The 27832-nt window shown below is 29.9% G+C and overlaps 1 protein-coding gene across 6 annotated transcripts; it reads right to left on the bottom strand.

Moving 5' to 3' along the window:
- Positions 1–33: 33 nt before the first annotated feature.
- On the bottom strand, positions 34–23831 carry LOC113401677 (eukaryotic translation initiation factor 4 gamma 3-like). Of its 6 annotated transcripts, none has more exons than XM_064220378.1 (30): positions 23283–23831; positions 20176–20225; positions 19569–19723; positions 18491–18603; positions 16808–16939; positions 15102–15125; positions 14672–14733; positions 13844–14008; positions 13466–13528; positions 12921–13003; positions 11976–12717; positions 8782–9171; positions 8344–8682; positions 8058–8188; positions 7817–7967; positions 7525–7709; positions 7235–7438; positions 7022–7162; positions 6852–6936; positions 5447–5796; positions 5193–5369; positions 4915–5074; positions 4678–4755; positions 3991–4279; positions 3694–3880; positions 3439–3615; positions 3143–3301; positions 2450–2681; positions 2259–2360; positions 34–2143 (listed from the first exon to the last, which is right to left on the bottom strand). In XM_064220378.1, exons 1-30 carry the CDS (start codon positions 23336–23338, stop codon positions 2064–2066), a joined length of 5262 nt encoding a protein of 1753 aa, XP_064076448.1. In that variant the 5' UTR covers positions 23339–23831; the 3' UTR covers positions 34–2063. The 6 variants fall into 6 exon arrangements, with proteins under 6 accessions (XP_064076448.1, XP_064076449.1, XP_064076445.1 ...); XM_064220379.1 differs by lacking the exons at positions 20176–20225; positions 23283–23831 and adding an exon at positions 20474–21391 and having other exon boundaries at positions 11976–12209; positions 12636–12717; XM_064220375.1 differs by lacking the exons at positions 20176–20225; positions 23283–23831 and adding an exon at positions 20474–21394.
- Positions 23832–27832: the final 4001 nt, after the last annotated feature.

Here is a 27832-nt window from a genome sequence, read left to right as displayed (position 1 = left end):
TGGATGAATTTGAAGGTAATAAGAACAGGAATGTAATGAATAAAGATTATATTTCTTCATATAAAGTTTATTTACATAACATACATAGTAACTGATAAGGATAGCTATAATAATTAAAATAAACTCAGCAGCGGAAGGTGCGGGCACGACTCGCCGGATCACCACAGATTTGAGACAATGGTTAGCAGCTAACTGAGACATTACCAATAAAGTTATATTAAAGAAAACATTAAAATAAAAATAATGAATAAGAAAATGATCTACGATACTAGTCGAGTGCAATCTGAATTCTCTGTGATAACAAATAATTAATCTTAACAAAGCAAAAAAATATCATTTATAAAAGAAAATTAGACTTCATGCTGCGTCTAGTCTAGCTGATAAAAATACTAACGATCGATAACGAACATAACTGCAATGGAAACGGTTTTTGAATATTGTTAACTGGAAGAACAAGTTTTGGGTGAGCTGCGTTGGTGTTTTTCGTTTTTATAACTACGGTGTTATATCAGTCTAGCATTTTATCGACTCGAGTATGTGATTGTCTTATTGTCGAGAAGTCTACTTACATTATTCAGTACGGCGGAAGGTATTTGGATTTTCGATAGCAGTCGGCTTTTCTTTTACATTTTAATAGCTAAGAAATATCCGAATTTCGCAATTATTAAAATTATATGTAACTATACGCAAATCTATTTTTTTTTACCTTTGTTACTTTATCAGTTCAAAAATTAGCTGTCTATGTCTATATAAATGAAAACGACAGTGATATACAATACGTTAAATATAATATAATCGGTCAACATCTCTCATTGAACTCATGTTTGTCCGCGCAGTATCGCTTGCTAGCCTATCATTGCTAGTTAGGCTACGCGCCGACGCGAAGGTCGCGTCAAGCGGCGCGCCATGTCAGCCCGTAAATAGTCCTAATTTAATATAATATGTATATAAATTTATCTATCGCAATCTTTATATGTATATCTAATATATCGGCGTGGATTGCTGTTATATTTATTACCTTATTGTGAGTGTGTTTCTAATGAACTTGGTACACCGGCCGAGCCGGGTTCCTGTGAATGTCGTTTCAATTTTAACAATAAATTCATAATTTTTTATCTATATATCAAAATAAATTACAACTTAAATATTTAGTTTTTAGTACAATATTACGTGTAATCTGTTGCGCAGTGCGATGATTTATATAAAAGATAATGAGCACAAATGTACAGCTCCTGCCCATAAGACATCATACTTAAGAACTTCATCTAAATACAACACTATCAATTACTTTACAGTCGCATGTATAAAAACGTTATAGCGAATATATATTTGTACCAACCTATTTGCATATAGATGAAACATTTTATTGACAAACTGCTAGCGGACTCGAGCAATGGGAGGGGAAGTACTGGTCTGGCGACAGCTAACGCTTTCGTCCTACGCTCAATATCTTGAACCAGTGAGGAGATGTTGATCAAATATCAAATAGAAATGGGCACACGCAGCGGCTCCTTCACATTGAAGTATTATGCTCTTAAAATATTGAGGGATTAGAAGTGGTTACCGTATGTATTCTACGGTACATCGCCACATCCCTAAATATCGTATCCATTCCTATTTGAAGAAGCTATGTTATTTTCAATTTTACATTATTTATACTTTATAAATAGACCCAAAAATTTCCCATAATTCCCGAATCAAGATATTGTTCGACCACGTTACCTCTTCATTCGTAAACATCAATCATAATCGTAAACAATTAACGTTTCAATTCAATCAAATATTTTAACATACCAATCGATAAACGCATTACAACGAAGCGATTAAAATTTAGGACCTCGATAAATAACTATAGCATAACAAATATTATACAACTTTTTTTAGCTTCTGTTAATTTAAGCATTAAAATATAATAAAATCTATGAGTGGAAAGGGCGCGCGGTAGTCTAGAATATAAAAATATAGAAGACGGAGGATCTGTGGTCGGAGCGGGCGGCGGCGGTGACGACAGCAGCGCGCGCCACAGCAGCAGCGTGTACGGCGCGCGCGGCGTCCGCTGCGCGTCAGTCCTCCCCGCAAGACTCCTCGTTGTCCGCCTCCTTGATGTTCGTGAAGAACGAGGTCAGCGCTTTCAACATCACCGCTGGACAAATTACAAAAAAAATTAAATTATTTTTATAATTAGTAAATATTTATAATTAGTTTATACTTTTTATTTATTGATATATCACATTTACATATACACTGTTATCTTATACCTTTGCCTTCAGGCTCCTTTTCAGACACTTCCCATGCAATAAAGCCTTCCACAGATATAATGTATTGTTCATGCAAATATTGGAATATTTCTAATGTTAACCCTGAAACATAAATAATATTATTAAGTAGGATATTATATGAAATATATTTACATATAACTATTATTGAGAGACGACGGCAAAAGGCCTACCTTGCGGGTGTTCCAGCCTATGTATTAGCTGCTGAATACCGAAGAGGCAACTAGCCTCCCTCTGTTCACGCGAATCGCCAAATTCACTAATGAGTGAAGCATATTTGTTCATGCGTTCATGGCTAAAGTGCGGCACGTCGCGTCCTTCTGTGCCGTACAACGCGTACTCACAGACAGCTTGCGTCAGTGCGCGCATAAACCAATTTTCGTTAGACGCAGCGCCCAGGTTATCCTAGTAATACACAAAAAAAAAAAAAAGAATGTAGCCTATTTCACATAAATACAGTGCATGACATTTACATATAGCAATAAATTTAGAATATTTTTTTCCTCCTAAAATGATCTTATTGAACGATATTTTTAAAAGTTTGATATCTTACCTCATACCTCTCGTGAATGTGTAATTTAACCTTCATTTAAGATAAACAAATTTTCAGCTTGTTACATTGAATGAGAAAAGGAATGTGTATGTTATTACAATTTTACGAAATATATTAAAAGTGACTCTTTACTCGATAGTGCTGATAATACTTATATTATTATGTGCTAGTACATAGGCTATGTATTAACTCAATTTGGTATCCCTTTTAGAACATTACCACAATAAATATACTACTTTACACCAAATCTTGTATTATGTATTATATTTACCATGTAAGACATTGTGTAGATTTTGTTTTAAAAATCCATTACCTGTACCCATCCTCGTATGCAGTCGCAATGTTCATCGGTGTTCATAAGCTGTAATAATTTGCTTAGAGTTTCACTCGGTGTTAGGATTTTCTTTATTTCCTCACTAGGTTTACCACCTTCCATAAATTCAAATTTGTTATCTTCAATCCATTTTGGAACCTTAAACATTACTCATGTTGTTTATCGTGATGTCAGACGTTTTTTCAAGATTTTATGAATTGGGATTTACACTAATCAATTATTAATTTTAAAAATAGTTGAAGATAAATTATTTTAAATTTATCAATAAGGCTCACCTGTTCCTCGGGCATCCATTGCTTTATTTCTAATCCAGACTCCTGCCACTTCGTTTTGACAAAAGAAGGTCCCATGCTCTCTTTTAAGTCTCTAATTACAGTTTTTAAGAACATATGGCCTTGATTCGACATAATAATATTTTCACATAATCTAAATACCTGTACAAATGTGATATGCTACAAAGAAAAAAAAATATTAGACATTTGGAATTCTTGTTTGAATTTTTCATTAATGTTCAAAATCATTTTACTTACCCTCTTTTCAATATTCGGCGCAATAAACTTTCCTAAATATTCATACAACATAGGGATATCGATGTATAAGTCAGGTGCGAATTCTAGAATTTCGTTAATACCTGCTAGGAAATTCTCGGAAGATATTGTTCCAGTTGATACAAGATGGAACAGACTTTTTGCAATCGAATATACATCCTTTGCTGCCCTGTAAATTTAAACAATATATAAAAATATAAGTATGATGTGACTGAAAATAAATGTATGAATAAAAATTAGCCTATGAACATAAAAAACTATGATTACTGTGAAATTTACCTTTCCAAGGCAATGTTTAGGATTTCAGTGACTACAGCGGCATGATATTGTGGCGGGAAAGTCTGTTTGATTTCAGTGATAAATTCATCATCATTGGGATTGACCAGTTTATCCATGATGAGTATTTTAACAAATTTCTTTTTAGCATCAGGCAATGGCTCTTGTGGTGCAGGTGCAGCAGGTGCATTTTCGGGAACAGGCGCCGGCGCCGGCGCAGTAGTAGCACTTCTACTGCTTGAGTTGGAACGAGTAACGCCAACTGAGCCCGAACGGCTACCACTGCCACTATCTGTATAATTAGAAAAGTATTTAAAGCTAAGATATTTATAAATTTTTAAAAAGCATTCATCTCTCCCTATTACTTATTCATTTAAAAAATACATTATTTGTTTCTATTATAATTAATATTTTAATGCTAAAATTATAATTTAAAAATTCCACAATGAAATGAAATGGTTAACATCTAGATAACATAATATATACCATACATAAATAGTTTTCTTCAATTTTAAAGTTAATATAATGCACTAAAATTATTCTGTTGATTTTCCATTTGTTTTTTAATCACAGCAGTTATGAGTGAGTGAGTGATTGAGCGTTTTTTTTAATGTGAAATGCTCAACACAGATAATTTTGGATTTAAATAGTTATTATTTTATTATGAAACAATAATTAATATGCACTTACTAAAGTCACCTCTGGAATTGAATGTCGACCTTTCAATAGATTTCGAATGATGGTAGCTTGAAGATAAGTCCTTGTTTGCTAAAAAATCGAAAATAATAAAATAAGTTTTTGTAGAACTTTAAATTAATAAGTAGTAGAAGTTTTAAATAATAATGCACTTTTTTAATTTTTATCAGACTGAAATGTAGAAAAAACTTTATTTCTTACTCATTATTTTCATAATCTATTATTACTTACTTCTAAGTGAAGTGGGATCTGCCTGTACATTTTCAAGAACACTATACATATTTTTCGTTAGACTTATCATCAAATTACTATTAATTTGAGCAGGAGTCTTTGTTCCTGAACCATGATTCCAGCCAGAATTTTGAGGAGCCAATTTAATATTGCTAAGATTCTGAAATATGTTTTAAGATATATGTGATTAGAAGTAAAAACTACATAACAACTAATATGTTACTGAAATACGATGAACATAAATAACTTAATAGTATTATTTAAGTATTAAATTTTACCTTTTGTGCAACAGTCTTAAGTTTAGAGGTATCTACAGTGTAGTTGGTAGGTCGTGTTGGCTTCCATTGGTTATCCATAAATGAGTTGGAGCCCTGGCGTCTATCTCCACCTCGCTTACCACGACCTCCATCCTCTCGCCGAAAACCACCGCCACCCATTGAAGGTGCATTCATAAGCTAATAAATTTATTAGAAATTAAAATACACAATACAATTTATATTAAAAATCATTTACAAATTACACTGCCTTTTACCTCAATATGCCTTTGATGTTGTTCTGCTTCCTTTTGAATTTGATCCATCATCTTAGGTTGTGAGTCGACCACATTTTTAGCAACCCACTTACGTCTTCTTAGCTCAATGACATCTTGCAGCATAAAGCGTACTCTGCTACTAATCTTGTTTGATTTACGCTCAACAATGTCCTGCATTTTCTTGAACACACTTTCCAGTTGCTCTTTGACTTCGCTTTCTACTTGTTCACCAATAGTTGTAAGCAGTTTACAAAGACACTCCAATTTCTCTTCTTCAAGCTTCTCAATTAGGTATGTCATACAGTAAACCATAATCTTTGCTGTCAGCATCTTCAGCTTGTAGAGCTCACCTGAAATATTATTTTATATTATAACCGAAAATACACCTCAAACCAGGATAAACACTTATAAACTATAGCAGGGCAATAACAGAAGCTTTTATCCTCATGTTGATGATAGCAAATATTCTTAATTTATTTTATAATATATGTTTAATACAAATTTAATTTAGCGAATAGAATTAATTTCGCAATAAGCAGAAGAATGTTTTATTATTGTTTTGTCAAAATTATGTCAATTAAAACAAAATAACTATTGTGGTTGATTTGTAAATAATGTAATAATGATTTATTATAAAGACCAATGCATCTGATAATATCTTATTTAAACAGTCACAAAAACATAAATGAAATAATTTATTGACACCATTAAGTAAATATCATCATTTATACAGATGATTACAGACAAACTAAATTTATTTTTCTCAATGGTCAGAAATCATTTACAGAAAATATAATTCGCCATTTATAGAGGTCAGGCATATACGCTGCAGCAGGAAATGATGAATAAAATTAATAATACATTTTAAAAAGATTGAGCGAATATTGCTCCATATAGTTTAATACATAGTTACATGGGTGCAGTTACTATGTTTAATACCGAGTTGTGTCAGAAATATCTAGTATAATAAATATTCAGTCAATTTCTATCAAAGATATTACAAGCATAACTGTAAAAGTTCATTTGGATTTTGTTATACGTTCGCGTGATTTTGGTTAGTTGACCCGCCGAGTGTGACACACAGTGTGGTCTACTACTGTGTATGGTGCATAAATATAAATGAAATTCGCAATAAACTTTAACATACAAATTTCACATAAAAAAATCTGCAGTGTTTATTTTTTGTTAATTTAAAATAAACAATAATTTATTCTTAGTCTTGCTAGGATTAAGACAAGATTTTTTATTTAAATAATCGCAAGGGAAAGTATATTGATAATTCCATAGTTACAGTGCAACTGTTACAAAAAGGCAAAAGAAAATTAAATCGCATAGCATACTGATGGTAAATAGATATACATACTAAAGATTCTAAATATTTCACAAGTATGTAAATATAAATTACCTATGAATCTGACATTTCCTACAGATCTCATTCTGACACGCCTATTTTCTTCTTCAAGTAGCAGATGAAGCTCTTTCTTCTTAGCCTAAAGATGAAAATAAATTATTATTTTTTGTCTTTGCTGTAAATATCATAAAGTGAATTATCAGAATGCTATCAACAGGACTCACAGAATCAGTACTCTCAGCAAGATCCTTTTCTAATTTCAAAATATTCTCATCCACCTTATTAGTAATAAATTGATTCTGACATTTGCTTATAATTAAAGCACGGAAATTGACGCATTGGTCGGGAGCATTATCAGCTGGCACCTGTAAGTAATAAATTATAGAAATTGTATTTAATTATAGAAAATAAAATAAAACAATGTAAAACTTTAATACCTTCAGCATAGACAGTTTACTGCACATGGCAGCATAGGCTTCTGAGAAATTAGGCTCATCAATAGCTTTTTCAAAAACTAAGTCAATCACACCCTCTAGCCGAGCCTGTGTGTTGATCTCCAATGTTTTCACTTTATCAAGCAATGTATCAAATTTCTGAGGAGTCAGCTTGTTTAGTATACCACGGAACTTCTTATACAGGTCCTAAAAAACAGTATTATATATATAACATGTATCAAGGATCACTATACATTCAACATTCGAGTGATTTAAAAATCCCAGTCAACTACCTGAGTCTTAAATTCCTCCTCAGTAAGATTATCCTTCTTAAATCTAGTGGGTCTCCAGGCATCCTTGGTCTGGTTAAGTTTTACTTCTTCCCTCAATGATAGTGATACATGGATAACTGGTTTATGAGAGCTGCTACCACTTGAAGATGGTGTTAGTTTCACACTACCTTTACCTGCTTGAAATGCTTTATTAAAAAATGTAATTCATTTATTTGATTGATAATTGTAACCTAAAACTTTGTATTATTTTCAGTTAATATTTACACTAACAATGGCAAATAATAAGACATACCGCTTTGTGGCATAATTCTGCCATCTTTCTTAGGTTCCCTGGGTGCATTACTTCTCGATCCAACACCAGCATTTTTCAAGAAATTGGGGAAAAGTGCATCATTCATAGGTCTCGAAATAGGATTGAATGTCACTGTTTCTTGAATAGGTGACTTGAAATAATAAATTTATATGTTAAAATATTATTTACAATTTGAATTATGATAAATTATCTTGATTCTAGAATTTTGTTATTCTCATACCCGCATAACATTCAAAGACTCCAATAATGGGACATTTGGTTTGTTCTTTGAGAGAGGATCATCTTTTATCTGCATCAGCAATCCAATATCATAGTACTTTTTGCCAGACTTGTTCAGTGGTGACCATTGATCTATTTTTAAAAATTAAAAGGGTTGCAACATAAAATAAAATAAATAATATAAAACTGTTTTTGCCTGTGACGAATAATACCTGAAGTTTGTTTTTTAAATAGCGAGTTACTAATGTATATAAATGAATCACCATAAAAAAAAGTAATATACACACCTTCAGAGTACTTATATTTGGGTACAAACACAGTAGGTTCTGATGATACTGGTGCAGGCATAGACTTCTCTACTTCAGCAGAATTTTCTTCTTCTTCTTCATCTTCTAAAGACAATTTCTCCTGCTCTGTACTTACTTTATCAGTCTCATCTTTACCATTTTCATATGATTCAGTTTTATTTATATTAACTTCATTACTCGCCATTTTATTAGATTTCTTATTATTATTTTTTGTATTTTTTATTGCTTTTTCATTTTTGTTACCTTCATCTATCACTGTCTCAACCTTATTCACTTCACTCGGGTTTCCATTTGCCGTATCTGGATCTAAAATTATAGCTAAATACATACATTTTATGCAAAAATATAAGAGAAATATCTATTAATTATTTTTTTTAAATGAAAATATAATTTGGAGTTGGATTACTAATCACAAACCTGTTGTATTATTGTTGAGATTAATATCTTTCATTTTAGATTCAGGATGATTGCGTGCAACACTTGCTATGCTTTGAGTTAGTTTAACCTGAGCTTGGATTGCAATTGATTCTTCTTTTTTAACTGGAGTTTCTTGAGGTAATGGTTGCTCCTTTGCAACTTTTTCAATACTAGCTGATAAAAGTTCTGTGGCAGTGGGTGAAGTTTTGACAGGGAATGTTGGTTCTCTGTTTATCACAACCTCAGGATTGTTGTCTATGTTAGATAATTCAGTCTCATTTGTTACTGATAATGGTTTTGCTGCTTTTGTAATTTCTTTTACAAGATTTTGAGTTACTTGACTAGTTGAAGGATTGATAGCATCCAGTAAACTATCAACTGAACTAATCTCTGAAAATATATTCACAAACATGTATTACTTACTATCTAATAAATGAAAAGTAAAATAATTTTTGCAAAAGTTAAGATAAAACAATAAAATGTTAAATTCTATTCAATCTGTTGTGTCAGGGCCACCATTTTGCAACACAATATGGAATAAGAAATACACATCAAGTACTGAATGAATTTAAATAACATGAATGAACATTTATGCAAAATTAAATGTCCTAGTGACAACAATGTTATTTTCAAACATAATTATCAGCATTATTCAAGCAACAAATATTATAACAGCCACATGGCACAACTTAATCACGTCAAAATGGTATTTTTAATAATACTTTCACTTTTAAATGCTGGATAATAATTATATGTTTAAGGTAGATCCACTATATTATTTATTTTAACCCTAACATATGTGTTATATGTACTACACTGTTCTAGATGCATAAGAGATCAGACTGCCAGAGGTATAACTATGGATATGTATATGTATGCATACTCCAAGTCATACGAAAGCTATTTGCATATCTATAAGAAGGAAATGTCGGCAGTAATAGAGGTCAATAATGTACAAATCGAATTAAACGTCTACATAAATGGTTAGATAACAGTTTTTAAGTTGTTTAATATATCACAAAGTACAAATTGACTTCATACTGCAAAATGGCAGAATTCGAACCACATACCGAAATGTCGTATGCAATATCGCAGATAAATGAATACCACTGTATAAGAACTAATTAAATCAAAATTTTGCTAAAACCACTAAGACACATGACCACTTTCCGTTGATTTTTAATGTCGCCTATCACTTTTGTGAACCAAGTTCGAAGTCTATAAATAGAGACGTGAGGTATTTCCACGTGGGAGTTCTATCTTGCACAGTACCTGAGAATATTAGACTAAATAAATTGTGGCACAGATATCTTGATTATATCACAGTTTGCAAATCCGTTTATTCTGAAAAAAAACTCTCGAAGACCCAGTTTCATGAGTTAACGCAACAATATGGTAAAAGAAAGTCGATTTAAAAGGTCACTCAAGGATCTAAAATGAATTTAGCACTCGTTTCACTTTATTCACTTTTCTTATTTTGTAACTTAGATAAAAAAAAAATATTAATAAAATGTTAAATTGAATTCATTAAATTGTAAAAAAGGTTGAGAGTAATAAAGTTAAAAATATTTAAAACGCAGCCATGCTCAAAGTGACTGTGAAGTAAAAGCCGCCATGTTGGATCGTTCCATGCGGACAGGCGACCTAGAGCAACTAGTGTTGTGCGCAGGTACAAAATCGATCGCGGTTCATTTTTTTTTTTTCAGTATCTTAACGATTTTTTTCAAGTATTGCATGATTATAATGAATATAACGAACTCAATTTTTCTATTGATCGCATTACGAATCTACTAATTACTGATACATACTACGAATGCAGTTACTATACGCATGCTTTTAAAATATGAAAAATAAATATTTTTTTATTACTGCTGACATTAATAATAAATTAAACATTTAATAACTCTGTAAAAAACATTTACGCACGACAATTTAAAAAATTAATGAAATTTAATTAAAAAGGTGTGTTTTTGTTCTAAAGTTATATTTACCACTGGATTTATTGAAATTATATATTTTTTTTTATTTACATTACATAACATTTTACGTAAACTTTATAAATTTGAAATATGATTGTCTATGCTTAGGTGTGACCATACGTGAAAATCAAAGTTGCAAGTACGAAAATGTATGCTAAATATGAAATTAATTAATGTTAATTATAATTAAAATATGGTAACTTTTGGTTTTAATGAAAACTATGATTTTACGTGTGGTATTTTGTACCTTTTTAACTAAAATTAATAAAAGTAGGAGTTATAGTTGAATTTTCTGTGTACGTTGTGACTTTAATATTGTGCAATGGAGTCAATCTACGAGCGTTGTCTAATATTTTATGCATTATACCATAAAGGTTATACATAGTCATGTTTATTTTTTGTATCGAATATGAGTAATCCATACAAAAATTAATAAACTAAGCGAGCGAAATAGCAACACAGCCGACCTTGTTATTGCCTAAATTATTTTAAAATTTATATTTGTGTAATAAAAAAGTTAAAATGAAAGTAATCAGCGGAGCTTCAAAAATTAACAAGTCACTATCATTTGTCTTAAAATCATTGGGTTGACTAAAATTATTTGGAGGACGATATACAATTGATTTTAAAAATATATCTTTTAATTATCAAATCTTATATGCATCACAGCATGATTACCAAACACTCTAAATAGCCACTATTCAAGGCAGATTAATTCAAATATTTTTAATTACTATTTTACTAAGAAAAAAATTCAATGTCTTTCTTTGATTTGTCTTCTCAATCTTTTTTACCTAGAGTTCATGTTCATTCCATACCAAATTTTATCAAAATTAGATAGTGGTAATTTTCCATACAATTACAACTATTCAATTTAAGCTTAAATATCTGTCTATTTAATTTACTAAAATACTATTAAATTTGTTATATGATTTACTTAAAAGATCGCAATTTATATGTACTGGAAACGTCGGATTTATTCAAGAATAATAAAAAGAAGTATAATGATTAGTTTTAGTAATATTAGAAGCATTTTCTATGTAGATGTCACCTTCTTTGATTAAAAATGTTATGATTGTGTTAAAATAATTAAAATTTATCTTTTGAAACATATTGGTACTAACAAATCATGGCCTGGATTCACTACATGATAAAATATATTTCATTGTACATTTATTCAATTTCAATAATTGTATTTACGTAAACTGTACTTACCGACTGAAGTGGGTCCATTCGGTTTAGGAATTTCTTTTTCTATCACATCTTTAATTTTCGGAGGGGGAGGCTTCTCTTTGTCTTCTGATCTTACTCTTTCTCTAGGTTCTCTTATTCTCTGTGGCTGCGGCGCAGGCATGGAGTGAACGAGTGAAGAAGAGCTGGACACGAGAGTAGACGTGGCCGTCGTTGCCGGCGCAGTCGCAGGCAACGCCGCAGTCACGGGAACGGGCACTGCCGTCACAACCGTTTGCATAATCATCGCTTGAGGAACTATAGAACTCACACTATCTGATTGCTTTTCTAATTCATCTTGAGGCACGACTGGTTTGCTTTTGTTTTGTTTTTGTTGCTTATTACTCGGTAAACTCTTATTATTATCTACAGCTAAAGGTTGAATCATTTCCATATTCTTCTGGATTTGCTTAATATTGATAGGCATTTTAGGCACTACAACAGGACTGTCCGATATAGCTGAAACTACCGGCGTTTCGTTGGATTCTACGATTTCATTTCCTAAGCTTTTATTTTCGTTAACATTTAAAATTTCAGACTTTACTATATTATTATTAATAGTACTTATTGCATTAGTATGAGGTGGATTAGAGCTTGCCGTTGTAACAGGCACTTCGACGTTCTTAGAAACAAAGTTCGATTTACTAGCACTTTCACATGGCGAAGGTTGATTCGCTGCTTCGTTCACCATCCTCGAAAACTCCTCCGCAAAACTATGAGGTGGCTCCTGTGTTATGATTATGTAGTTATAATATTATATAGGTTAAGTAATAAATAATTTTAACATTTTCTATAAATATATTAAGACTTAATAAAAAAATAAAATAAATAAAAGGTGAGCTAGAGGCACCTAATTCCATGACACCTATGACAGATTTTCATATTATTTTAGACTCAAAAATGTAATTTTGCTTTAAATGTACGGCTTACCAATTGTGGTGTTTGTCGTTCACTGGATTCACCGCTCATATATTGACTATCATTAGAATGAATTTCTGAGAATATATCTTGCTCTGTAACAAATTATTAACATTATTTAAATTGTTCCAAATATTAAATAAACAAGGTTTTTAATTCAGAAAGTAACAGTTGCTGCAATTGAAAATCAAAATCTATCATGTATTTATTTTTACTGCATCTTTAATATTGTAGAAATTAATTTTAAGTAGTAATATCTGTAATTTTTAGTAGTATAATGTTAGGTAACATTATATACCACTAAAACATAAATATCGAATTCATTTAAAATACTCCAAATCCTAATACTAAAAAGAGTTGATGTTATGTCCTTTAATGCCTGTAAGAAAAATGACTTAAAATATATTTAGTTATTTTAAACAAATGTCTTCAGGTTGTTTTTGTGCAATACCTCCTACTAAACAACTATCAATTTATGTCAATGTTTGCTTAATTAACGTAATTTAATACGCATAAGTAAGAGTCTTCTTTCATTTTATGCCTAATTTTATACTTACTAGTTAAAGGATTAATAATTGCAAGTCTATGGGAAGTACGTTTTGGAGGGACCTGACGAATACCTGAAAGTAAAAAAGTATATAAGTTTGACGTTAAAAAGTGTAAAATATAATTATATATTTTGTATTCTACTTATTTTGTCGCTTAAAGTAATAGTATAAATACTATAAATAGTAATCATAATTAAATTAGTAAACTTAGAAAGGAAATATTTATTGTAATAATTTTCTCATTAAGATAAGCTTTTAACCTTTTCCTGGTCTTTTTTACCATCACTATCGTCAACATTGACATTTTCTATAGTATATTTCGCGTAGTCTATTTTGTTGACTTAAGAATACTAAACAACATTAAAGAGAATAATAGATTATAATAACCAGGTATGGAAGGGTGTATGTGGGGTTGTGGTTGCGAGTGTGGCAGTGAGTTCGAGGCCGTAGGCGCATTAGGTTGCTGCGGAACCAGCGCAGCTGAATTAGCTCGTCCACCGCCGCCGCCCACACTGCCTGCTGCTAACTGCTGTCCATTTGATGGGTAGTAGTCTGTCAAAAATGATAATTGAATAAATTTTAAATTTTATTATGCCGTGTAATTCAGGCTGAGTAAAATGTATTTTATACCACCACAAACCATGAGTGCCATAAGAGAACTAGGAAATTTTTATTAAGTTCAAATATGTATTTTCTGGAGCGCATTTGTAAGTGCTTTAACCATCAGGACGGTGGCGACAACAAAACAACAAAAATAACTCACATGGAGACTTATCTTTAGGCTGACAAAGTTTCAAGACATCCTATTTTATGCATATGGGATTAAAAATAAATAAGGTAAGTGACAAATGATAAATGATGTGGTTTACTCAAACAAAATTATAATATAATATCGTATCAAATATAAATTACTTTTATTGCCCTCAACTATTTTGATTAAAATATTAATGTTGTGATATGTATTAAAAAGATGAGCGTTATTTTAACTCTAAAGATTGAGTGTTTACTGTGACTTTTGTAAAAAACGAATTAAGGTATCTGGAAATTGAATGAAATTCAGAATAACCTTGTTTTTCTATTTCGTATTACTGTTACAAAAACAATAGGACATTTTTTTTTTAAATAATTGTATTCCATCAATTATCAAAATTAAATAAAAGCATTGTTATTGCTTTTATATACGATTCATAGTTAATATGTCAGTAGACTACTTACATGGGGTAGTGGGTCCGGTAGGTGTCGTGTAGCTAATGTACTGTGGCACATATGAGTAAAACCTGAATAACAGAATATTATATTTTAAATAAAAATTGAAAAAAAAAAAAGTGAAAAAATAGTAGAAGTTTGACCAATTACATAAAAGGGCTTCACTTCGGCAATATTTTTTTTAAAGACAATAATTTGTTAATCTAGAATAAGAGTAATCACAAGACAACTAATGTAATTATCGTAAATTGGCTAGTGTCTGAATATAGGAACCAAAATACACAGATCAGCTTGAGCAGCTTTTATTTTGTGTAACTACTAGCATTATTGTATTAAAATAATCTTTTGCTTAATTTTTATCTATTTTTATTATTATTAGATACTTAATAATAAAAAATATATTTGTTAATAGAAATAAAATTAGAATAAATTGCATCACCCGTGATCCATATACTGCGACTTGCTGTTTTAGTACCAAAATGTATGCATGTAAATAACGTTATTGTCGTGAATAATAATGAACAATAGAAAATGTGATATGTAAAAAACTATTTTTTTATTTTTATTTTCAAACAGATGTTAATATGTTATTAAACATAATTAAACTGCAATCCTAAATGAAGATAAATTACTTAATATATTGTTGATAGAACTTAAATAAGTCAAATTATAATTATAATAACACAATATTATATTATAAAAAAAACACACTAAAAATTCCTGTTTCTATTTTGTTGAAATTAAACCAAATGTTTTATTGTGATTTATTACATGTAAATGTTGCACGTATTTAAGAGGTAAGTAACAGCTTGTAGGCTAACACATACAGAATCAAATTTTAAATCAGTTTGTTCATCAGATTCAAGCAACAACTGTTGTGTATCGCTTGCGAATGTTGGTTGTTTAATAGTGCAATGGATGTGCTGTGTGAGGATGACATTGCTTGCTTTATTAATTATTGAAATTGTGACATACGATTTTCTAGTACTGGGAATTATGTTTGTAAAAAATTACATCATAAAGAAATAACAGGTGACCATATCTAAATTTAAAAAAAAAAACAATTTTAAAGCGTGTCAATAACACATAGTGCAGTTAATAGCAATGAAATACTTTACAGGTTGTTACATTATTCTAAACCTAGCAGACTTGTTTATAAATATTAAACATAAGGATGCACAGATTTATGCAAAAGTATTTGATAATATATTTTTTAATATTACTAATTATTCCTGTTTTTTTAATTGTAGGAATACAGATGCGAAAAAAGTTCTTTGATGAGAGAGAGATGTATAAATCATCCTTTCTATTTCAATGCATTGCCAACCTAAGTTTTACTTTACAAACATACTGTTTAAAGTAGAACAGAGCTAAACAAATTATACCAATCAATCGCAAAAAAAAGGAACGATTTAGTTGTATCTACTATCAAAGATTACACATATCTATAGTTCCACCGTTTATTGAAAGCTGCCGAGAAATCGCTTAAGTAAACTATAGTGATAGCATATTCATAAACTACAAAATATCACAAATCAAAATATAGATTTTATCATATTAAATTTTTGATCTAGTTTTATATAAAACCATCACAATCAATTCCAATCAATCAATCTTAATCTTATATCACAGAAATATTCATATTTTAACTTATTTACATTAACAATTACTTTAAGGAAGACTTTATTATAATTACGAAATTCCAACTTTCGATATGATATGTTTCATTCCCTTTATATAATATATATATAAAAAAAATTATCAATCCATTTTCAATGTTGGAGTATCAATGAATACATATAATATAAAATACTTAGATAAAAAACGATAATGAACAATCAATAAAACAATTAGATAATTTAAACATAGATTGGAATGTACAAATGTAAATTACCAGAAACTAAATAACAAATTTACTAATGACAGATTAGGGTCTGATTGGTGTAACCTCAAACATATTTTGATGATTTGTTTTAAACGAAAGCACACCTACGACATATTACGGAGTTTTTGAATATATAATTTTAATAGTAAAACAATTTAAATTTGTAATTCCAATCCAATTCTAAGGACAGCTTGATAAAAATTGTCATTAAAAGAAGACACCCTAAGCGAATTTCCTTGGATAGCTGATTAATTAATTACCCAGGTGTGCTCGATCTAGGTTGTTGGTACGTCTGTGGGATGCCCATATGAGGTGGGAACATAAGTGTTGGATGGTACATCACTGGTCCTGCAGCCGATGCACTCGCGCCGCTCATATAAGGTTGTTGTTGTCTGTGTATAGTCCAAAAGAAAATCAATATATTCATTAAATATAATTTTACGGCAGACCGTATTATTAATAATTCAGTTAAAACGATTAAAGGAAAAAGGAAACACGTATAACATTCACTCTATAAAACATTATCCACCAACTGTAAAATTTCACATGTGCACGTCATAACCGCATTCGCGACGGCACGATTTAAATTTTCAAAGCCAACCATTTAGTACATCAATTTACTGATTTTTATGCAGTAGTATAAATAAGTAATTTAGCTGTGTATCTTTAGTCATAAAGTTTATTAACAAATACAAACCAATGTTTCACATTTTGTTAAATAAAAAAAAAAAGTTTTATGCTATGTTAAACTTTCTGAGACCAAAGCTATTACAAATTATTTTTACATGTTGCTTTATATATTCAATATATTTATAATTCTATACCAAATAAATTACATTATTGTCTATATTAATTTTTTTTTAAATTATTTTAACTTTTCCATAAATACACTATATGAACGACATTTCTTGATAAATTTTGTAACTCACAAAATATATGTTTTTTTTTAAATAAAAAATATATATATTTTTTAAATTTTTTATCCTTTAGCTGCGGCGAGAAATTCCGCGTCAACCAATAAAGACTAAACAGATTACCGAGTATTTAAACTTTTATTCCCAATTTAACCCCTTAACTATAAACAAACATAAAGCCGCCAAAACGGCATTTTTCAAATTTATATATTCAAAAATAGCGAACTTATTGAGAATGACTTTTCAAAAATATTTTCTTAGTACCTAACTATATATATGCTTCACAAGAAAATATTGCGCATACTTCCGCATCTATGATGTATGTTCTGTGTTAAGATTATTAGACTATACGGGATAATCAATATATAATTTATTCATGTATGCTCTTTTAAGCACTTCTAGGTCATCATGCTATAGGATTAAATTGAATTTAAGTTTCGAATTTGAAGACTCTACCTTGAAATATCAGTTACTTTTTCCTTAAATGAAACACATAATTCATAGTATGTATTCATTCATTTTTTGCTTTCATGTAACCAAAACTCATTCCTCAATTTCAGTTTTTCCGTATTTCCGTTTTTTAAATTTAAATAAGCCCTTATAATTATTAGTTCATAGGTTTGTAGTATAAACATTTATATAGCTTCACTTGTATCGTAAGCTTAATAAGCATAAATAATATATAATTGTAATGAAAAGTCATTTGAACACTTGAATGAACTGATATTCATAATCAAGGTAAGGTTATCAAGTTTTAAAGAAATTCTTATTACATCAATATTATATTTAAAATTCATTTAAGAGATTCTTTACTAACCGTAATTTTTTTTTACCCTCTCTATTTCTATATGAAAATGAAATGATATCACTAATGTACGGTAGTTTATTATTTTCGGTTATTTATAGACCGTTTGTTGAAATGGAAATCGTATTCTTTCCTTCATCCGTACCGTATAATTTCTAAACATGTCGAACACTCTTCTATGGAAAAAGGTTTACGGAAATTAATAATAATAATTGTAATTTTACCTAGGGTGTGAAGAAGGCCTGTTCCCGTGTTGAGTAGCTCTGTACTGGAAAGTAGGATACTGCGGCCGTGAGGATGGGGTTTGGTTTTGTGGCGAAACGTAACTTGGTCCCGCCTGAAAAACGAACAACAAATTGTGAAAGTTATAACAAATATTTATTATGTTTCATAAAATATCGTAAATATATACTTCACATATGTCCAACACCATATAAAATAGAAAACGAAATATGATATTTTTTATTATTAAAGTTTCAATTTCATTTAATTTTTGTTTAATTTATCACACCTTAAAAGTACTTCTGTTATTAAAGTATGTTTGGGTACGTGTAGAAAAAGTTATAATTCGACCTATGTTTGTAAGCATTAGTGCATCCAGTTTCGAAACATGAAACATTTCAAAACATTCGCAAGAAGAACCTCAATGACGGACATATTATAACAACAAAACATTAAAGATAAAACTTTATTCTCCCTTTGTACTTCTAGTTTATATAAAGTAACAAAAACCTTTTTAAGAAATATTATTCCTCCACATAAGTACTCATTTTTTAACATGTACATATATAAGTACTTGGGTTTAAAACTATATCAATAGAAACATTCAGTTACGTGTTACTTTCAAACTTATAAAAACTACGTCTTCGTCCACGTTGAATGTTTCTCATTTTAAATCCATAATACAAAACATGAATTTCTCGTATTAAAATAACACTTAATGAAATTCTGAAGGTAGGTGAATTAATTCTTAGGTATTTCTTATATGTTTGTGCGATCGTTGTACAGAAATCTTTAATATTTATAAAAATAATAAACAACGTAACAACACTAAGCTATTTAAGAAAAAGATCAAAGAGTTGTTGGAACTTAATTTTACTTTTATCACCATAATATCGTAAACATAACAACAATTCTTAATAAATCTCACGAATTAATTCCCATATCCATTTGACCTTTAATCCAGCTAGTTTTGTGTATTTTAGACGAAAGTCTCAATTTTTATTAGCATCATTTCTAGACACATATATAAAAAAATACTTCATAAGAATCATCGTATAAATATAAATTTATAATAGTTACCATAGTTGTTTTAGATATATCCTGTTGAGGCGCCGGCGGCGCTGAAGGCTGAGGAGCTGGCTGACCGCGCATGCTTTGAGCTGAGCTTTGCCCGCCAGTCGCACCCGACATGTATGCGCCGCTCGCTGCCCCCGAAGGATGGTAACATTCCGGTCCTGCAAACAAAACTAATGTGTCATTCACAGACAGAAAAAAAAATAGTAAAAAAAATTTGCAAATACCCTCATTACAATAAAAACAGACCTCTTTCTATAGACAATAACTTAGGGTTACTTTGTGTGTACATTATCACAAAAAAGTTATAAATCAAATATAATCTTAATGACACCGTTAAAGCTTTCTTAAACGAGGAAATGTGTCCTCTATATTGCAGGATGCGAACATTGTAACAGTTAGAAAGCAATGGTTCCCTATAAAAAGTCGACACTAAAAGGTGAATCTGGTTTAACTCGAGTTGACATTCTTATTTCGCTTTAAGAGTGTTTATTTATTCTAACAGAATTAAAGGTATTGAGCTCGTTTTTAAATTGTTTTATATTGTATTAAAGGTATTAAGCAAAATTATATTATACAAATGTATTAAAATACAAAAAAAAATATACTCCACCTATACGATGCAAATTCAACTCACTGTGTGGTGTTGACGCCCGAGGATAACTGTAATGTGCTAAGAAAATTTACTGAAAAACAATGGTGGTACGCGATCAATCGTTAATTTATGATGCATTACCCATAACGCGACGAACATAATATTTCTAAATACATACTTGTAATAGGGCTTATAACTATAGGTCTTATCGCTGCAGTTAAAATAGTACATAGAAAACAATGCTTAGGGGTTAAGAAACTGTAACAAGCGTCCGCATACCACGAGTGAACACGGATTTAACAGGCGAGCGACTTACTGGTTTGCGCCAAGAGTCTGTAGTGGTGCGAAGGCAACATGCAGTTGGAATTAGAGTAGCGCGTATTCTGCTCGTGCTTGAGGGTGGCCGGGGTTTGCTGCTGCATCAACAGCGACATACTGCTCAGTGATGGAATATTTAGTTGACTGCCTGGGCCGGCGTGATTAGTGTGGTTTATGTGATTGTTATGGTTTGCATGGTTCAGGTGGCTAGCATGGTGGCCCGCCGCTTGAGTTGAGGCGCTATGCTGCATACCTAGCGATGTTTGTAAACGATGTGTCAGATCGAGCGTGTTTTGCTGCCCTGCATGAATTCCGCATCCGTGCGATACTGTGCCTAGAGAACTATTGCCACCTCTTAGAGCCACCATCTTAATTTCATGATATAAATTCTTCAGTAAGTGTATTAGCCAAATGTTGAACCATTCCCAGAATAAAGGAGTTACCAACACCGGCATATGGCAACTTCTACATTATCATTTCGTCGTAGTACAAATATACAAATATTTATTGCTTCACGTTAACATCTTAAATATAATGGGCAAATAACCAACGCCGACGTGCGGCAATAAGCACCGCAAAAATGTAAAAAAAAATATTATTCAAATATAAAAAATCTATTCTATATACTTGTTTCGGCTTTGAAACGCGCGAATATAAGGCATATTGTTAAAAGATTTGCAGTCCGCATTCACAATTTAAATAGTAATTTAATGCAGCATAGAGAAAATCGATAAGGAAACGGCGCGGTACATCGCTCTCCGCACTCACTAAAATAATTGCCACCGCGACACTTTCACGAAGTACAACTGATTATCACTAATTTATACACACTGTACGCCTATATATTTGTGAAAAACTAAATTTTATTAATACTATAAACTAGCAACTGCAAAATAGACTACTTCATGTACAGCACGCTTAACATTCCATTTCGTTTCGTTATATGCGCGGAGGGTTGAGAGCGCATGAAAGAGACAGACGTATGTCGTAGTCTATCGTTGCGATTTCGGGGCGTTCTTTCAGCCGATGGCCACCCCTGTTCAACTATATCGTAAAAACACTAATGAAGAAATGTACGACTTCTATATACATTGCCGCATGATATGCACTCGTTTTCCTGTTTGGACGCGTGTATTTAGTGAATATCGAACGAGCGATTGTGTGCCATGGAATATGGCAGGTAGATTGTATGTTTTGAACATTTGCGAAATATATTCCATATATGATTTCGTATTTATGTTTTATTTTTAACATTTAATACATTAAGAATATTATACTTTACATATTAACATAATAATATACATTTTAAAATTGTTACTTTTAGCTATGCCAAAGTTGGTAAAATGTATTACAGTATAAATGTTTGGATTATCACATGTGAAATGAAATCTCTAAATTGGTTCAGAATTGATGGGCTACAATTTATAATGTTATAGAACTAATACGAGTAGCTAAGTTAAATCTTATACTGTACAATTGTCATCAAATTTAAAAGAAATAATTATGAAAATATTTTATATACAAACGGCAATGTTTCTAATATATATTTCTAAAGATATATTTAGAATTTTTAAACTGAAATTTTATAAACAGTTATATAATTTCAGAAGAGTTGCAATACACATGTTATTTTTGAACAAATTGACTTAATCTAACTTAACCTCAATGAGTTAAAATAACTTATTAACTTAATAATCTATTTTCATGTTTACATGAAATAAAAAATGTAAAAGTGCATTATATATTAAAGAAAAAGTCTTACCTTTATGCCCCAAAATAGATAAGATGACGAAGATGATGTGTTAGTTGCTGTGTTTATAAATGTATAAAGCATAGCATAATTTTCAACCTAGAACTTTTGTTATTTAAATTATACCTTTGATTTAAATATATTATCATTTTTGTTATTTATAATAAACAATGTTGTTCCAATAACCAAATGATGTATTAATTTGGTTGCCACAATTATTCGTTGAAATAATAAAATAATATTTATCACATTTTTAATACAAATTAGATATAGCTGTTAGTAACATGTAATTTAATAATCTTTTAAAAATATAATTTTTGTAGGTGACATTTATGACTAGAAATACATGAATATAAATATAATGATTTAGATATCGAAAGCCATATTATATTCAAATGGTTTCTCAAACATTGAAAAATTTCAAATTTGATTTAACGCCAAGTTATTAATCCAGAATTAAAAATATTATATTCGCATGTTCAATTATAAAAACAATATTCGCTTTAGCTTATATATATGTTGAATGGAGTAGTTTTAAGTAATTCATTTATTGCTATCTTCTCAATCTCTTTCTTATAATAAAATGCAAATATAAATTTTCACAATATTGACTAAATAACTTTGTTTAAACACTCATTAATTACTCAGGGTGAATTAATGTCATTTTACACAAAAAGACAAAGAGTAAGACAGCAGTTTAAATTAATTGTTAAAGATGTATACAAACAACATATTATTGACTAACCATGCATAAAACATTTACTACTCTCTATACTATATGAGTGCAGTTTTTGAAATATTGAAGCTTTGCTAATAACATCAAAAATTATATTTTACAAAAAAAGTAAAAACATAAAATAATGTTATTTAAATACTATGTTCGTAGCGTTAATATGGTTATAAATCGTGACTTCGTAAATATTTAAATGCTGAATACATATAAAATAGCAAAACACTCAGTCAGTTATTCGCAAATGCGGCACGACCAGATGCTGAAGTGGCTTTTATTACGTAAATATTTTTTAAAAGAATTATAAACAAAGAAATAAAAGGATACGATCCGGGGCCGCGCTGACTCGCCGCCAGCGGCACCTGATTGCCGTTGCCACTCATATTCTCGGCAGCATAGGTCTCGCAACACGTACACCACTCGAGGTGGCACGTTAAATAGCCCTAACCGATTGTAGGACACATCCGGCAATACGTAAAGTTAAACCGACGTCAGTTTGACAACTAGCACGAGATCAATTTAAACCCCTTAAAAACAACGTTTCTAGCAAAAACATTGTACACCACATGCAAAGTCACAATATATGTTTGCAGAAGAAATGTATAGCATCACTAGAAAAGAGAGCCAGTCACTAAACAAACGACAGTACAAAATGGCGGATGTTAACCAATAAACAAACGGAATTGTCACTGTTACACTTGGAAATGCTATTTTATAACACTTAATTTCGTCGTTATTGCTACTAAATTGTTATAATTAGTTATAATAAAAATGTAAAAATATATTTGCAACAACAATATTAGAATAAAATTTTTAAATCTTTAAAACTGTCATTCGATCGTTCACGTCTACTACTCACGTCACGCATGCAATGCTTCGTATGTCATTTTTTTTTCTTGCGGTAGGTGTAGTGTAAAAATGGCGTAAAAGGTAGAGGCTAGACTCTTTAGTACTGTCCATACCTAACATAATATTAAACATTATCTATGGCATAAAAATGATTATTACACTAATGAGCAATAATTATAATATTATGATACTTTAATAGTAATAATTAAAATAATTAGGTATTTTATTCAAATTTTTTACTATAATATTTAACCATTTTACATAATGTTTTTACTTTCTTTACATATAATTACGAACACAATATGTATTTAGATAATTTACAATTACAGCCAAAAAGTAAAGTTTGGGAATATATAAGGCAGGTCTAGCAGCTTTACTTTATTCTAACATTTGTATTTTTTAAAAGGTTGTCTTTTAAAAAATATTTTTATGATTTATTTCCAAATTTATAATATTAGGGCTGCCATACAAACTATAAAATAGGACAGATTTAAAGCTCGCAGAACGAACGTTATGTTTTTCTTTCTAGAAATTAATCACGCTTGACAACTGACAGTGCTGTACTTTGAAGAAAAACTTGTGCCAGTTGCCTTTCGGGCTGCCAGGGTAATGAAATAAAATCCCACTTTTTTAAATTGATTCATTTGAGACATCTTATGCGGCGAGTCTGACCTACAGCTGGCTTTGTGACTTGGCGCCAAGCTATAATCATGCTTGTATAGTATGAAATATAAAATATCTAATACGGTCTCGTGATGCGTAGGCATGCGCATATGCTTGTGCGACTTTAATAATTTCGATACTAATTGCTAGTCGTCCGCCGCGCTCCGTTATTCTATAAAAATATTGGAATGGTAAAAAATATAAATTATTATTTGCTTATCTCATTGAAGTCTCAACTCCTTGTCTAAACCAATATTTCATACATGAAACCAGCAATAGCCTAACAAATGATACCAAAACAAGTTTAATTTTTTATATTAAAATCTAGAAATTTTGTCAAATTATCGCATCTCAAATTAAACATAAAAGAACAGGTTACTCGTTCTTTTTTTATTTAAACATATTTATTAATATAAAAGCTGTATATAAAAACAAATAATAAAGAAATTAGATAATAAAATAAAGTTTAGTCATGAGTAGAGATTGAACATAGATCATTATTGTTAGTTTTACATATTATACATTATTAATAGTGATAATAAGGAAAAATTACATTAAGTAAATAAAAAAACTGCCTTTGGTGGAAATCCTTCTTAATAAAATAATGCTTTGTCATGTCATGCTGTCTGTCATGCTATTTGGCTGTTGTTTTAGTCTTGGACTCTATATAAAAAACAAGGCAAAACAAAACAAAACAGGTGAGTTTTAAAAAGAGTTTATGACCAACAAATAGAAATAATTCTGAAATATTATATAAATATAAATAATAAGTTATTAAATTCACGTAATATTTACATATATAAAATATGAAACACCTATAGCCTATTTTAATCGAAGTAATAATAAACAAACCTTATATTTGTGTATTTTACGTGATTTGCTAATAACTCAGCTATATTGTGCACAATATAGCTATTTAGGGTTTGTTATCAATATATCTTTATTTATAATATAACACTATTACACTTAACTACTTATGTCCATTTTAATTTTATTTCAAAAATTCCGATAACAGTTTCGTCGTTAAAAACGCAATTTTTTCACAAAACCAAAGTAAATTTCATAGACTAGTCAAGCTATCGACCAATGAAATCTCGTCAATTTACTGTATGGTTAGAATAGAGTATACATTTTGCACTGAAAATTTCGGAACTGCTATGTGTATTTGAAACTTATCAAATATACCTTAGATATCGACAACAGGGCTGCCTATAAAATGTCTATAATTTAGTCAGTGTGTGTATAACAGAGTATGTTGTATAATTGGGTACAAGAAAGAAAAATATAAACCATACGACCATCACAACTGAAGATTTCAAACAAAAGGTCGCCTGTAAGCTTTACTGCAACACTTAACACTCAAGTTTTTAATTTAGTTTAATAAGATTTTATTGTGTATAAATTTAATGACCCGACCATATAAAAAAAATGGACTCTACTTGCAGCCCTGATAGACAGCATTAGATGCCAAGTGTGAATCGGCGTTTGAATGACATTACACTGACATAATTATAACCTTAAAAATCAAAGTTGTTTAAGTTCAAATTACTTCTACAAATAAAATCAATATGTATCCGTATTATTATATTTTAAAACATTATGTTGTAACATGGATGCTTAGTATGTGTATTTTATAAAAGTTGTATTGTTTGTACTTTGTATCAAATAAACTTTATATTTACAGGACGGAAATTTTATAACGAATTCTTTAAATACACAGCTAAATGAATTGCAAATTAAATTTTCAATCAGCATGCTTAAAAAAATCAATATCTCGCTAATTTTTCTGAATAATTTGACTTTAGCAGACATACAAGATCAAAAACTTTTTCTATTTTGATATATACTTTTTTTCCAATTTAGGTATCCCAATAAATTGAAAAGCAATAAATATATATGAAATTAAAAATATATTTTAAAACGATATATAACATGACATAAAATTTTATTATTATTGGTAAGCTTAAACCATATAAAATGTTTCTTAATGTAATGAAAAGGTAGTATACAATAACATTAATATTAAAATGCATTACAAATACCTAACAATAATATAAACTTAATTTAGTATGACTTTATAATTATTATATACACCTGAAATAAATAATACATTATTGCAATTTATGTTTTACAAAAACAATTATTAAATTTTATAAAATTCTCATTCTATTTTTAATCACAGATTATTGTTGTCATTGAAAAATATTGGTTTCTCTGTGAAGTATCTATTTTAAAATAATTAACAATACAAATTTTTGTTTAAAATTTCATGATTTGCTTTCATGGTTCTGTCACTTGAATCACAAATAGGCTCAATGGACTCAATGTGAGAATGAGACTTGAATTATCTTTCGTAACTTTGTGGTTTATATTTTATGAAATGCTGTTACAGTAACTTTTAAGAAGAATAGCATTATTGCTACAAGGTTCAGTACCAGTTAGTGACTTTATGAACAATTGAAAAAGTTACATAGATGAAAATTAACAGACGGAAACATAACAATAGATACACTTTTAAGCTGTTTTATATAAAGGCATCAATGTTACGTGATATCAATACCACATCTACATATATTAAATTATTCAATTATGAGATAGTATTATGTCATGTACCTGATTATAATAACTGCATATAGCCTATGGTATATATGTATATATACATACATAATATGCATTTATTACAACAATTGTATTTGTATTTATGTTATCCATAAAAGCTAGTAATTTTGTATAAATCATTCATTATATTTGTTTTAATTGCAAATTTCTTCTCACCTTTGTACAGTATTGCTCTCATTTTTAATTACACAAATAATAATAGAATAATAACAAATAATATTAAATAGAAGCTGTTCTTTAGGACTTCCGAAGATAGCCTGTTTTATTTATTCATTGATATTGGGTTGAAAAAAAAAATTTAGGTCATGTTTAGTGCATCAACAAATTCTGGCCTTACTTATTTTCCTTTCATATTCAACTAAACATAAATATTAACATAGCCCTGAACTCTGAAATTGCACCAAGTAGCCACAGAACATTACATAATCAAATATATTATTTTTTCCTTTCATGTCTTGGAGTTATATTTTACACTTGTTATATGTATGTGTTTCTACGAACAATCACTTCAAATTGTACAATGGTGTTAATATTCATTTAGCCGCTCTGTAGTTGCAGTAAGTAGCCACACAGTATCATATAGTCAGTTATATTCTTTTTTTTTGTTTCATGTCTTTTTGTTATATTTTACACTTGTTAATGCATGGCTACGAACAATCATTTCAAATTGTATGATGGTTAAAATGTGTTAAAAATATTTTAAAACACAATAACAAACTAAAACAAAAACAATACGAAATGTTTCT

The sequence above is a fragment of the Vanessa tameamea genome, chromosome Z (assembly GCF_037043105.1).
Source record: "Vanessa tameamea isolate UH-Manoa-2023 chromosome Z, ilVanTame1 primary haplotype, whole genome shotgun sequence".
Lineage (NCBI taxonomy): Eukaryota > Metazoa > Arthropoda > Insecta > Lepidoptera > Nymphalidae > Vanessa > Vanessa tameamea.
This window is presented reverse-complemented; position numbering and strand designations above follow the sequence as displayed.

Excerpts from the sequence above, each read along its gene's own strand:
- LOC113401677 (XM_064220375.1), bottom strand. The coding sequence starts at position 20,930 with ATGCCGGTGTTGGTAACTCCTTTATTCTGGGAATGGTTCAACATTTGG. Across the intron at positions 18,604-19,568 it reads ATATATCTAAAACAACTATG|GCGGGACCAAGTTACGTTTC; the intron begins GTAACTATTATA and ends TTCGTTTTTCAG. Across the intron at positions 8,189-8,343 it reads CAAATATAAGTACTCTGAAG|ATCAATGGTCACCACTGAAC; the intron begins GTGTGTATATTA and ends TTTTAAAAATAG.